At 35.2% G+C, this 13,756-nt stretch overlaps 1 protein-coding gene across 1 annotated transcript in view; it reads left to right on the top strand.

Moving 5' to 3' along the window:
* Nucleotides 1–13,756, top strand: part of LOC120302150 (contactin-associated protein-like 2) — a 246,397-nt gene that overhangs the window by 68,880 nt on the left and 163,761 nt on the right. The window contains exons 4-5 of the mRNA XM_039330149.1: nucleotides 3,374–3,558; nucleotides 12,676–12,819. Of these exons, the coding sequence (XP_039186083.1) occupies nucleotides 3,374–3,558; nucleotides 12,676–12,819 (329 nt within the window). The remainder of the gene's footprint in view (nucleotides 1–3,373; nucleotides 3,559–12,675; nucleotides 12,820–13,756) is intronic.

Genomic DNA, 13,756 nt, shown 5'->3' with positions numbered 1-13,756 from the left:
ATTTTTCTGGTCTGCCTATCCATTGCTTTTAGTTCTGCTTGAGTCCAGTCCACTATTCCAGCTGTGTACCTAATGACTGGGATTGCCCAGGTGTTGATTGCCTTTATGGTATTTCCTCCATTGAGTTTGGATTTTAAGATCTTCTTCACTCTCTTGATGTATTCACCTCTAATCTTTTTCTTGACTTCAGTGTGCTTGATGTTGTCAGCTTGAAGGATACCCAAGTATTTGTAGTACTCTTCCTCATCCAGACTCTTAATGTTATTTTCGTGGGGCATCTTGATTCCTTCAGTTTTCATTATTTTTCCTTGTTTGATAGTAAGTGTGGCACATTTGTCCAAGCCAAACTCCATTACAAGTATCTTGGCTATATATACGGACAGTGTTGAGCAGCGATTCTATTTCAGATGATGTTTTTCCATACAGCTTCAGATCATCCATATAAGGAGTGGGATAGTCTGGCAGATGTTTTTGATGTTTGATAGCCATGTCCTGAGTTATTCAGTATTGTTGACAGAGGAAACAGTGCAATAACAAATAGTAATGGTGATAATGAATCTCCTTGAAAATATTCCTCTCTTGATATTAACCTCTCCAGTCTCTCACCATTGATCTGCAACTGTGTCTTCCATTGTGCCATCGATCTTTGCACAAATTTTCTGATGTTTCTACTGACTCCTGTTATTTCTAGGCACTTTATTATCCAATCATGTGGCAGAGAGTCAAATGCCTTTTTGTAGTCAATCCATGCCACATTCAGGTTGGTCTTCCTCCTCTTGCAGTTTTCCAAGATCATTTTGTCTATTAGGAGTTGATCTTTTGTTCCTCTGCTATTGGGGCGGTTTCCTTTCTGCTCAGGTGGAAAGAGATTGTTTTCAACTAGATGCTGTTGTACTGCATCAGCTACCACACCAGTTAGTAATTTGAAAGTTGTTGGTAAGCAGGTAATTGGCCTGTAGTTACCTGGTGTTGCCCCTTTTGCTGGATTTTTCATTATTAGGTAGGTTTTCCCAGTTGTTAGCCACTTTTCAATTTCTCCTCCTTGTAGTATATTGTTGAACTGTTTGGCAATGAGTGGGTGTATAACAGTTAGATGTTTCAACCAAAACCCATGCAGTTCATCTTCACCTGGTGCTGACCAATTTTTGATTTTCTTTGCTCTTTTTTCTACCATTTTTGTTGTTATTACTAGTTCTTTCATTTCAACTTCTGTTTTATTTGCATCCACCTCTTTTAACCAAGCCGCATCCTTGTTGTATTTCTTTGGGTTATCCCATATCTGCTTCCAGAACTGCACTGTTTCTTCCTTGTCAGGTACTGACTGATTCCTTTGCAGTTTCTCCATTGATGGATTGGTAGAAACGTTTCTGATTGGATTGAAATTGGAGGTTCTGCCTATAGTTTGCAATTCGAGCTTCATATCTACTGATTTTCCTGGCTATAGCTGTTATTTGTTGCTTTATTATTTCCAGTGCTTCCTTGATCTTCCTGTTTCTAAGTGGTATTTCTTGATTAGGTATTCTTTGGTCTTCTTGTTCTTCAGCTTCTTTTCTTTCATCTGTTCTAGCTTGCTTGCATGTGATCTTAACTTGCTGATATTATTTTCTAGTATTATTATTATTATTGTTATTATTATTACTATTATTGTATCCCAGGTCCTGGGTAAGGACTCAATAAGTAGACAAAATGCCAAATCCAGTTTGAACATCTGGCTGACTGTGCGATGATCCATAATAATAATAATAATAATAATAATAATAATAATAATAATAATAATAATAATAATAATAATAATAATACAAAAGTTGGAAGGGACCTTGGAGGTCATCAAGTCCAACCCCCTGCTCAGGCAGGTAACCCTATACCATTTCGGACAAATGGCTGTCCAGTTTCTTCTTAAAAACTTCCAGTGTTGGAGCATTCACCATTTCTGGAGGCAAGTTGTTCCACTGGCTAATTGTTCTGTCAGGAAGTTTCTCCTTAGTTCTAGGTTGCTTCTCTCTTTGTTTAGTTTCCATCCGTTGCTTCTTGTCCTGCCTTCAGGCACTTTGGAAAATAGCTTGACTTCCTCTTCTTTGTGGCAGCCCCTGAGATATTGGAACACTGCTATCATATCCCCCATCATCCCTCTCTTCATTAAACTAGACATACCCAATTCCAGGAACCGTTCCTTATATGTTTTAGCCTCCAGTCCCCTTATCACCTTTGTTGCTCTTCTCTGTACTCTTTCTAGAATCTCAACATCTTTTTTACATCATGGTGACCAAAACTGGATGCAGTATTCCAAGTGTGGCCTTACCAAGGCATTGTAAAGTGGTATTAATACTTCACGTGATCTTGATTCTCTCCCTCTGTTAATGCAGACTAGCACTATGTTGGCTTTTTTGGCAGCTGCAGTACACTGCTGGCTCATATTTAAATGATTGTCCACTAGGACTCCGAGATCCTCTCCAAGACTTGAGTAGGTAAATTGTGTGATGAATTGCAGAAAAACAGATTCCTACCTTTGTTTATTTTTTAAAAAAACTGATCTATATTTTATCTATCTATCTATCTATCTATCTATCTATCTATCTATCTATCTATCTTCTGAATGAAGTGATATCTATCCTAAAAAATGATAAATGATGGGTAGAGAATTGGAAGTATTATTGATCTGCCTTGGGAAATCTGTGAGAATACTTGCTAATTAGGCTCTCAGAAATATAGCATAACATATTCTGGAATTAAGACAATTTTGGCTAAAGACCAGCTAAGTTACCTAAAAAAAGTCACCACATTTATTACAATAAAAAAATTAAATCTTAGCCCAAGGTTATTTTTTTTTTTACCATTACTATCAGAAAACTCCAAGATATTCTCACAATGCCACATGAGTGCTGAGCTCTTCAGAAAGAGTTGCATTAACTATATGGTATGCCTCGATAAGAAGTAGTCTTGAGAATTTTATCATTTTAATTTTTTCAAGGCATGGAGAGGAGAAAAAAATAGCCTATACGTAATAGGATAAAAAGAGAATTAAAGCCAAAGAGATCAAGTCTTAGTCTATCATCTTAATGATTAAGCATTAATTATTTTTTTGCATAATTAATAGCAGCAAGTTTATTATAGAATTTTAGTGACACATATTTACAATACATTAAAAGTGATTTTTATAAAAATATGTTTCATTTATTTAAATTCATCATAGCAGACTCTAGAAGACTTATAGAATGTAATACTAAATCAAAACAATTAAAAATATTAAACATGAATGTTGTAATTATTTTTAGTTCTTTTGCCAGCAGCCCAGAGTCACTGTGTAGAGGAAATGAGCTGCATAATAATGCAATAAAAAGAATATTAAAATTATAATTTTTCTGTTTTTTCACAGGTAGCAACCAGTATGGTTCAATTTATGGACACACATCTGTGACCACAGGTAGCCTTTTGGATGATCACCACTGGCATTCTGTTTTAATAGAGCGTCATGGGAGAAACATCAATCTCACCCTTGATAGGCATTTGCAGCAATTTCGAATCAATGGGGAATTTGACTACTTGGATCTGGATTATGAGGTACACAACCATCCATTACTATTCAATTTGTGCTTAGTGCTTCCTTATCAGACATAGGATATGCACATTAGTAATTGCACACAAAGGATGTTTTCTGAAGTTATAATATGCACGTAATATTTCAGTGCTGATTTAAAAAATAGCTAGTTCTAAATCACAAATCAATTCAAATAAGTTCAAAGATATTCTAGTAATAGTTCTAGTAATAGAATATGAGAAATAATTACCTCAGGCAAGGATATATATAGCAAAGGGCAACATTAAATTGAACAAGATTTAAAATTCTTATTTTGGGGCTTTTTAATTTAAAAAGTGATCAAATAGAATATATTTTTAAAAATAGAAATGTATTTTTTGGACTTACATTATTATTATAAATATGATAAATATGTTGTAATAGATAGAGAGAGTTTGTTTCATTTAATTATGAATGAAGGATGGGAATTTCCTGATATTATAGTTGATAAGTATTTGAAGGTGTAAACTTTATCAAGGGCTTAAAAAGATTTTTTATAGATGTAGATTGATGAAATGATAGAATATATTTTTTAAAATAGAACTGTATCTGTTGGATTTATATTATTATTTTAAATATGATAACTATGTTGTAATAGAGAGAGAGGAAGAGCTATTTGTGACAGGGAAAAAATCAGTCTCAATGAATGACCTATTATTAAGGATACCTGAAATCCCAACTATATGTTTACTAAAACATAATTGGAGTATGACAACTGTAATTAGTAAAGCTTAAATCAGGATATAATCGCATGTGATTGATGATTTCTAAGTTTGATGACTAAACTTTACCTAAAACTTTATTAATTTTAATAAATAATACTATATTTAGGAAACAAAGGAAATTTTTGATAATTAATTTGAGCTATACTTATATGATTTTGTCTTTGAATGACTTGACATCCTGACCACCATGTTGTGTCCTAAGCAGGAAAAAAATGGAAAAAACCAATAATTTTTTTATAAAAAAATAAAAAGGAAGAAGAAGGTTAGCAGTGAAAGTATCATAAATAAAGCTCTTAAAATAAGATTCAATGAAAAACATGCCATCAAGGGCAATTCCATTCATTAGATATATAACTAGAATAGTGGATAGGACTCATATAGAACTCTGGATAGGCAGATCACAAAAATAATGAATATGAATCATGCCCTTCAGGAACATAGTGACTTTGACACACTCAAAGATATGGAATGTTGCAATACTCCAGAAATTTGAAGAAGAAAAGAGGTGATTGGAAGAACATCAGGGACATAAAGAAAAAGATGCACTGAATGTAATACACTATGAAGGCTTACTGAATAACAAAGAAACCAAACAAGCCTATAAGAAGGAATTACAGAATAACAGAGTTGGAAGGGATCTTGGCAGTCTTCCAACCCTTTGGCCAAGCAGTAGATCCTAAATCAGTGATGGTGAACCTTTTAGAGACTGAGTGCCCCAAAACTGCCCCCCGCCTACTGGGCCACCCAGTGCCTCCACGGCCCGCTGCAGATCACCCAGGCAGCCCAGCAGTGTCATGGCGGCTATGCCTTCCACCCTGCAGCAACATTTGCACGTGAAGGGGCACGAGGGCAGAGTCTTGTCCCCACTTCCTGGCTGCCATGTCCTTGGCTGTGCTGCTCCACGTGGGCCGTGCCCAGAGGTGACTCTCCTCTGGGGAGAGGCTGCTGGTGAGGAGGGGACCGCTGGGGGAGACAGGGCTGGGGCAATGGCGCATGTGCCAAAGAGAGGGCTCTGATGCCCCCTCTGGCACGCATGTTATAGGTTCACCATCACTGTCCTAAATGATTCCAGACAAATTACTATCCATCTTTTCTTAAAAGCCTCCAGTGATGATTATAAATTATATACTGGTGAAAAGGTCCGGATTTTGGATATAGATAAGTATCTACAAGAAGCTCATTTTCCTAAGCTTACAAATGCTCAACGAGATGAGATTAATGGTTTAATTACTTCTGAGGAAATTATTATGGCAATTAAACAATTAAAGGTTGGCAAAGCACCTGGTACAGATGGATTGACAGCAATTTATTACAAAACATTATCTGAAGAGATGATAGAACCATTAAAGGAACTTTTTAATAGTATATTATTGGGTGCAGAGATACTTCCATCTTGGAAAAGGGCTTTTATATCATTGATTCCAAAAGAAGATCAAGATCTTATTCAACCTGAAAATTATAGACCTATATCTCTTTTGAATATAGATTATAATTTTTTTTCTAAAATATTGGCAAATAGATTAATGTTTGTATTGAAGCAAGTGATTCATACTGATCAATCTGGTTTTATAACTGGAAGATATATGAAAAATAATGTTAGACAAATTATTAACTTAATTGAATATTTGGATAAAAATGACCAGATTCCTGCAGCTTTAATTTTTTTAGATGCTAAAAAAGCTTTTGATCAGTTAAATTGGCAATTTTTGTTAAGAGTGATAGAGGAGATGAATTTTGGGGATAAATTTCTGCAAGCCCTAAAGGGCATTTATCAACAACAATCGGCTCAAATCATAATTAATGGAGGGCTAACAGAGGCCTTTCAAATTGGAAAAGGTACAAGACAGGGATGTCCGTTATCTCCTTTATTGTTTGTTTTAACTTTAGAAATTTTGTTAATAAAAATTTGTGAGTCAACTACAATAAAGGGAATAATGATAAATAAGAAGGATTACCGGTTGAGAGCTTTTGCTGACGATTTGGTTGTTACTTTATCACAACCGATTCATTCGGTTTTAGATTTGTTACAGATTATAAATCAGTATGGGCAAGTCTCTGGTGTTAAGGTTAACAATAATAAGACTAAAATATTATCTATTAAGGATAAAGAAATGTTAGTTAACTTGACAGGTTTTGATATAGTAAAAAAGGTTAAATATTTGGGAATGTATATAACAACTTCTAATGTAAAATTGTATAAAAATAATTATGAAATATTATGGACTAAAGTGCAGAAGGATTTGAATGATTGGAAAAAATTACAATTATCTTTGTTAGGAAGAATTTCTGCTGTTAAGATGAATGTTCTACCAAAATTTCTTTTTCTGTTTCAGATGATACCTATTTTGAAGAAAGATGTTAATTTAGATGAATGGCAAAAGGGGATTAATAAATTTATTTGGGGAGGGAAAAAACCAAGAGTTAAGTTTAAGATTATACAAGATGTACGAGAAAGAGGAGGACTTAAGATGCCTAATTTGAAACTGTATTACGATGCTGCGGCTTTAACATTGATTAGCGATTGGATTAACTTATCAAACCAAAATATACTTTCTTTGAAGGGATGGGATTTATTATATGGATGGCATGCATATTTAATTTATAACAAGAAACTAGATAGGGCTTTTAAATTGGATATTTTAAGAATTGCTTTATTGCGTGTCTGGAAGAAATATTATTATAGATTAAATTATAAAACACCAATTTGGAGGATTCCTGGACACGCAGTAGAGGGGATATCGAGAGGTGTGAACTTGGATAGGATTTCTTATAACCAATTGCTTAAACTGGAAGGGAAGGATTGGCAGTTAAAATTGTTAGATGAATTAAGGCAAGATAATATTGTTTACTCTTGGTTTCAGTATAGACAATTGTTAGATAGATGGAGTTTAGACCAAAAAGTTGGTATTACTTTAGAAGAAGAGAATTTGATAAAACAAATTAGAGATCAAAGTCGAGCTCATATAAAGAGAGTTTATAATGTATTAGTGGAATTGGATTCAGAGATGGAATTAATCAAAGATTGTATGATAAAAAGGGGCCAAAATTTTCAAGAGCCGATTTTACTAGATACATGGGAGGCAATTTGGGTTGGGAATGTGAAGTTTACTCAGGCTCAAAATTTACGAGAAAATTTTTATAAAATGTTTTATAACATTTGTGGCATTTGGATCCACAAAAATTGTCTCGCATGTATCCTAATTTACAGCCTAAGTGTTGGAAATGTTTGGTGGACGTGTAGAAATATAAAAGCTTTTTGGATAAAGATTTGGTGGAACATTCAGAAGATTTTTAATAGAAAGATAAAGTTTACAACACAATTGTTTTTGTTAGGTATTATTGAAGATTGTGATGTTAAAGAAACTATTTTAATGTTGAATCTTATTATGATGGCAAAGTTATTGGTTGGGCAATATTGAAGGAAAGATTCTTTGCCTACCATAGAAGAATGATCGTTTAAAGTTTCTAATTTAGCAGAAATGGCCAAAATTTCTGCCTATTTGAAGGATCATTCACAAGAAAGATACATCTCAGTGTGGAGAAGATAGATAAATTTTGTACAGAATAAATATGGGATTAGAAAGTATCATTTAGTTTTTGATTAACTTATAGTTTAAATTGGGAGTTGTTTGTATTTGAGTTAAAGTATTTTAGGGATTTGGTTATTGGTATAGTTGGGTAAGCTTTGTTAGAATTTGTTTGCTCATTTTTAATCCTGTAATCAGCTCTGGGAAGTGAGGGGGGGAGGGTTAGGGTGGGGGGGGGAAGGAGGGATATTGTATTGTAATAATAAATTTGTATAAAACTTTTCAAAAAAAAAAAAGCCTCCAGTGATGGAGCACCCACAACTTCTGGAAGCAAGCCATTGCACTGATTCTCACATTTCTCATTATTAATGTTCTGCCATTAATCTCTCCTTGATTCTAGATTGGATCTCTCTTTGATAACCTTCCAGCTATTACTTCTTGTCCTGCCCTCATGTTCTTTGGAGAATAGGTTGATTTAATCCTTTTTGTGACAGGCCCCTAAATATTGGAAGACTGCTATCATGTTGTAGTGGAAACCCCAATACTTACATCAGAAGACAAGACCACGAAGGGTTGGAGAATACAGGTTTTTATTCGTGCACGATGGCTCAGAGTATTAGCATGACAAATTCTGAGCCCTGAGCTATTCTCAGGGGTTAATTCTTATAGTATTCACCACCCACGCCTTAGCCACAGGGTGGTCCTTATCTACCTTTAACACACTTAAACAGAGAAGTTTATATCTTGCAGTTACATAAGCAAAAAGGAGAAGTTTGCCCAAACGGTTGCCTTACCACACCTCTCTTCCCGGGTGTTATCTTACAACATCTGTGACTTTTAGTTGACACTGACACTTCTTGTAAAATGGTTTCTACATAGCATTAACACATCTCTATAATTATGACACACACGCAAGTTATATGATTTTTGGTTACATTGCACAGCCAAACTTAATATCATCTATTAACTATTATTATTAGCAACAAGCATTCTTATTAGAATATATAGATCTTACTGCCCACCTCATTTCTAATTCTTTTCTTGGTTAGACTAGGCAAACCCAGTTCCTGCATCAGTTCATCATATACTTTAGCATCCTGTCCCCTAATTATCTTTGTTGCTCATATCTGCACTCTTTCTATAGTGTCAACATCATTTTTGTATTATCGTGACCAAAACTACACACAATATTTCAAGTGTGGTCTTATCACTTCATGTGATCTTGATACAATCCTTATTTTGGCAGCTGCAGTACATTCCTGACTCATACTTAAGTAATTGTCCACTTGACTCCTAGATCCTCTTAGAGTTACTCCTCTCTCTCTCTCTCTCTCTCTCTCTCTCTCTCTCTCTCTCTCTCTCTCTCTCTCTCTCTCTCTCTCTCTCTCTCTCTCTCTCTCTCTCTCTTCTCTCTTTGCATAAGACCAAATGAAGATTATACAGTACATGAAAAAAACTAACATCAAATCAGATAACATCCAGATCTGGCAAATGCTGCCTCCTCAAAGAAGCTGAAGAAACAATGTACAACCTACTTAGTTGCAGAAAGAAGATTGTATAAACTGATTACAAACATGGCATGACAAATTAGCAACAACGGTACACTGGAATGTCTGCAAGAAATACCATTTGCCCGCAAGCACGAAGAACTGTCAGACCAAAAAAACAGAAAAAGTAATAGAAAATGAAGAAGCTGGAGCATCAGTTGAACACCATTGACACTGGCAAAATCACCATCAGTCAGTTGCAAAAGGCAGATAGTCTTTGACTTACAATCACAGATGAGATCAAAATTTCAATTGTCTTAACCCTAACCCTCTCACATTTTGAGCAGCGAGGATCGCTGGTTTGAAAGAGGAGTCAAAGAGACCATCTATGTCAAAATTGAACAGCCCTCTCTCAACAGAGGGGGGGGGATATAACCTCATCTATCTCCAATCTATAACCCAGTCCTTTCAACAGTTCCAAGAAGACTCCACACCTATTTGCACTACTCAAGTGACCCTGGAGACACAGATAAGCTTCCAGGTAACTTTAACTACTCACTAGCAGAATGCAAATGAACAGCTGTCTGCAGGAGTATAAATCTTTCCAATCCCTACCATCCAGTCAGAGCTGAAGAAACTTCTTGGATGAGAAATGAAACATCTTCAAAGAAAAAACAAGAAAGTCCAATTGCCTTGTAAAAAAGAAAAAGCATCTTTGGGATAACAGCTATCCTCCTCAGCTTCATAGTGGATCAATAATTCAACTGAATCAATAATTTAATTAATTATGGTATTTCTCCTGGACATTTTCTCCTAGTCTAATGAGGAAATTTTTGAGACAAATATGCATACAAATAATTGTCATGAAAATTAACTTTCATATAAAACACCATGGGATATTTATCAAATTCTCTGTTGAAATAAAGATATTAGATTTTCTATTGCCAATATTTTGTTCCAATTTGATGTGAAACTACCATTGATAATGAGCAATTACTGAGCAATTATCCTCTTAACTGTTATATCATCCAAAATACAAGACTTTGTTAGAGTCTTTGCACTTTCCTTACAAATTCATTAGGCACTGGACATTTAAACTCATTCAGTGTAATTAGTAATCCTTAGCCAAGTATGTATCACAAGTCATTCTGTTCTGCAAAATTGTCTGGTATAGCCTCATCTGGAAACACCAATTCAAAGTATGAGTTAAGTAGTTCTGCCAATTTTTTTTTACTTGTAAGCATTTTGCTATCTTGATTTGGCAGCTGCTATACTGATTCCTTTCCCTCCCTTTGAATATATGTGAAGAAAACCTTTGATTGTTGTGTTGGAAGAAAAGTCTTCAACGTGGTTCATCAAAGCCAGGGATAAACAACATGGAGACTGCTTTAAGAAAAAAAGTTGCAGTTTATTGAAGAGCCAGACTGAAAGATGGTTTTTGCAGGAAAGAGGAGAGAAAAAAAGGCTGAACACATGTAGGGAGTGGATTTTTATACTCCCTGGAGCATTTTGTTGGGAGTTGTTCCTGTGGCATGAACTTTGACCTGAGTTTGAGTGTGCCTTTCTGATATTCTGATGGTGATGGGCCAATCTTATTATGTCCAAAGGTCATATATTACTTCCCTGGAGCTGATGACTAATCTTAGAGTTTGGATGGGGTATGTAGATTTTAGATCTTTATCTTCTTAATCTAGCTCCCTGGATTTACATCTGCATCTCTATAGAGCTGGTTTCTGCTTGGAGAAGGGAGATCTGAAGCTAGTAAGAAAACTGGGCATGCTTTCCTGCCTCTTCAAGATCCTTTGAGAAAATATATTTTCCTGTCCTTTTAATATTTTCTTCTCTGGGGGAATGATTTCCCACAGTCACTAGCATTCTTCACCTTCCTGCTTTTGCTTTTGCTTTGGCTTTTGCTTTGGCTTTTGCTTTGGCTTTGCATGTTGTCATTGTAGAGTTCCAGAGTATCTCAGTGCACTTTTGCTTGGTGAGTTGTGAATAGGGAATTTCATTCATCTCTTATATCAGTTACTAAAATGGAAGAATGATCTGTGATTTAGCTAAGTTTTGACAGTATTTCTGTCACATCCCAACTATGTACTCTGGCAGGTACTAAACTCTAAATTAATATGTCTGTTCAGCTCATATTTGTTTCCATTCTTTATACTACTGAATGACCATCAACTTTTCCTTTAGTGGAGAATTGCATTCCGTCTACTTTTCAATGATTTTCAAGATTCAGTACTATAGTTCCACTAAAATCTATCGATGGTGCCAAAGCTTCTTGTATCTTTTGCTTTTGGATGCCAGTTTCCTTATCTCGGTAGTTAATTATGTTTATTACAGAGAGTTGCTTCTACAAAGTCCACAGTTGTAGCAGTTTCTTCAATTTATTTTTACATTTTTTCCTCTCTTATGAAGAACAGCCAAAATAATTATACTTCTTTGCTGTAGTTCTCATTCTTGAAATTGCAAACCTACAAGTTTGCAGTTTTTGAAACTGTATGATGATTAGTATGTAGGAAAAACAAACATGCTACAAATGTTGCAGTACTCAAGGACAGGTTTATCTTCACTTCTGTTTCTTAAGTGCAATAAGTAAAAAGTTTTACATTTCTCATTCCTTTCCTGGGTTCTTAAATTAAATGAGTTCCTATTTTCTACTTTAAGGGGGGAAACGTTAGTGAACCCATTTTAAATTATGTTTTGATTGTGCAATTAATTACTTTCACCCCAAAATGGATGGATCATATGCTAATAAGCATTGCTTGTGCCAGGAAAGCCATTGCATTTCAAATGTCATGTTTCATATAATGCCCTTCATGATCAGGGGGAACACATAGGAATAGGCTGCAAAAGGAAAGATAAGACAGGAAATAGATATTTTGTGGACTGTATTCCATTCAAAATTTGTAAAAGGAACATCACAGTCTAAGTTATTATCAGCTTGCAGTCTAGTACTTGGTGCCTTAAAATTAAATTTTCCACAGAATCTGGGAATTTATGCAATTTACAGAAAGATAGCTCATTCCCTAAAAAAATACATGTGATCGTGATTTCTGTTGGTTCTTGCAGATAGATCTCCACTAGAATGTTCAACAATACATAACAGGAAATAAATCTGCAGAGGTTGCAAACAGCAGCACCTAGCTCTACCTTGCTGATTGTATAATATCACATAACATTATATCTCCTCAAAGAGGCAATGGCAAACTGCTTCATCTTGTGAAGTAAATTATGCAAGTATATTAATTTTGATGAAATTGATTCAAAAGCTGAGCTTAACTTACTTGTTTACAGGTAAAATCTGGGGGAGATTGGGCAAATTGTCATTCTTATAAAATATTTCATATTTCTTTTCAAAGATAACATTTGGAGGTATGCCTTTTTCTGGGAAGCCCAGTTCAAACAGCAGAAAGAATTTCAAAGGCTGCATGGAAAGCATAATCTACAATACCAATAATATCACAGATATGGCCAAAAGGAAAAAGTTGGAACCTTCTATTGGGGTCAGTATATTACTTAATGTTATTTAAAGGGAAAAATGACAGTTTGCAATTCATTTTTACACTGCATGTCTTGATATATATCTTAGCATTTGTGTGAATGCTAAGAACAATTTTGAAGGGATCTTTGGAATGTTTTCCCATCGTGTAGCAAATTGTCTTGATAATCCAAATGAAAGTTATTAAGCTTCATGTATTATCAGTAAAAAGCCATTTCTTTTAACATATATGAGATTTCACAAGATGGAAAAAAGAAAATCATTGGACAATCATTTTTACTAGTTGTTCAGAGTCATTTGTGTCTGAATTCATAAACCAGGTTGCAATTTTGAAAATATTCTTTTAGAAAATTTAAAGAATGTGTATAAGCACGTTAAAACCAGCTTATTTGTGTCAGTGGGACCAGTTTTTTTTTAAAAAAAACTATCTTGTTTCTATCTCCACAGTTGCTCTTACCATAAGGGATTTCAAAACTATTTTAGACAACTATACCATTCAAAATAACATACAGTGTATTCCTTAGGCCAGTGGTTCTCAACCTGTGGGTTGGGACCCCATTTGGGGTCAAACGACCATTTCACGGGGGTCACCAAACAACGCAGTCCGGCATTTTTTTCCCCCTTTTCCTTAGCTGTGCTACTCCCTTTTATTCTATTGGCTTTTGAAAGCCAATAGAATAGACTCTCTTGAATAGAGTCTAATTCTATTGGCTTTCAAAAGCCAATAGGAATTGTTCAGGCTGTCTCTGCCCTGCTGAGCCCTCCAAAAGTCCCATTCTGCAAACAGTGCTGCACCAGTTGAGTAGTCCTCGACTTACGACCGGTTGAGTAGTCTTCGACTTACAACCGGTTGAGTAGTCTTCGACTTACAACCGGTTGGGGGTCGCGGCATTAAAAAGGTTGAGAACCACTGCCTTAGGCTATCCTGCTAAACTAGGCTA

The sequence above is a fragment of the Crotalus tigris genome, unplaced genomic scaffold (assembly GCF_016545835.1).
Source record: "Crotalus tigris isolate CLP2741 ecotype Arizona unplaced genomic scaffold, ASM1654583v1 scf7180000024425.453735, whole genome shotgun sequence".
Classification (NCBI taxonomy): domain Eukaryota; kingdom Metazoa; phylum Chordata; class Lepidosauria; order Squamata; family Viperidae; genus Crotalus; species Crotalus tigris.
The sequence above is the reverse complement of the archived record's forward strand: the minus strand, read 5'-3'. Positions and strand labels throughout refer to the sequence as shown.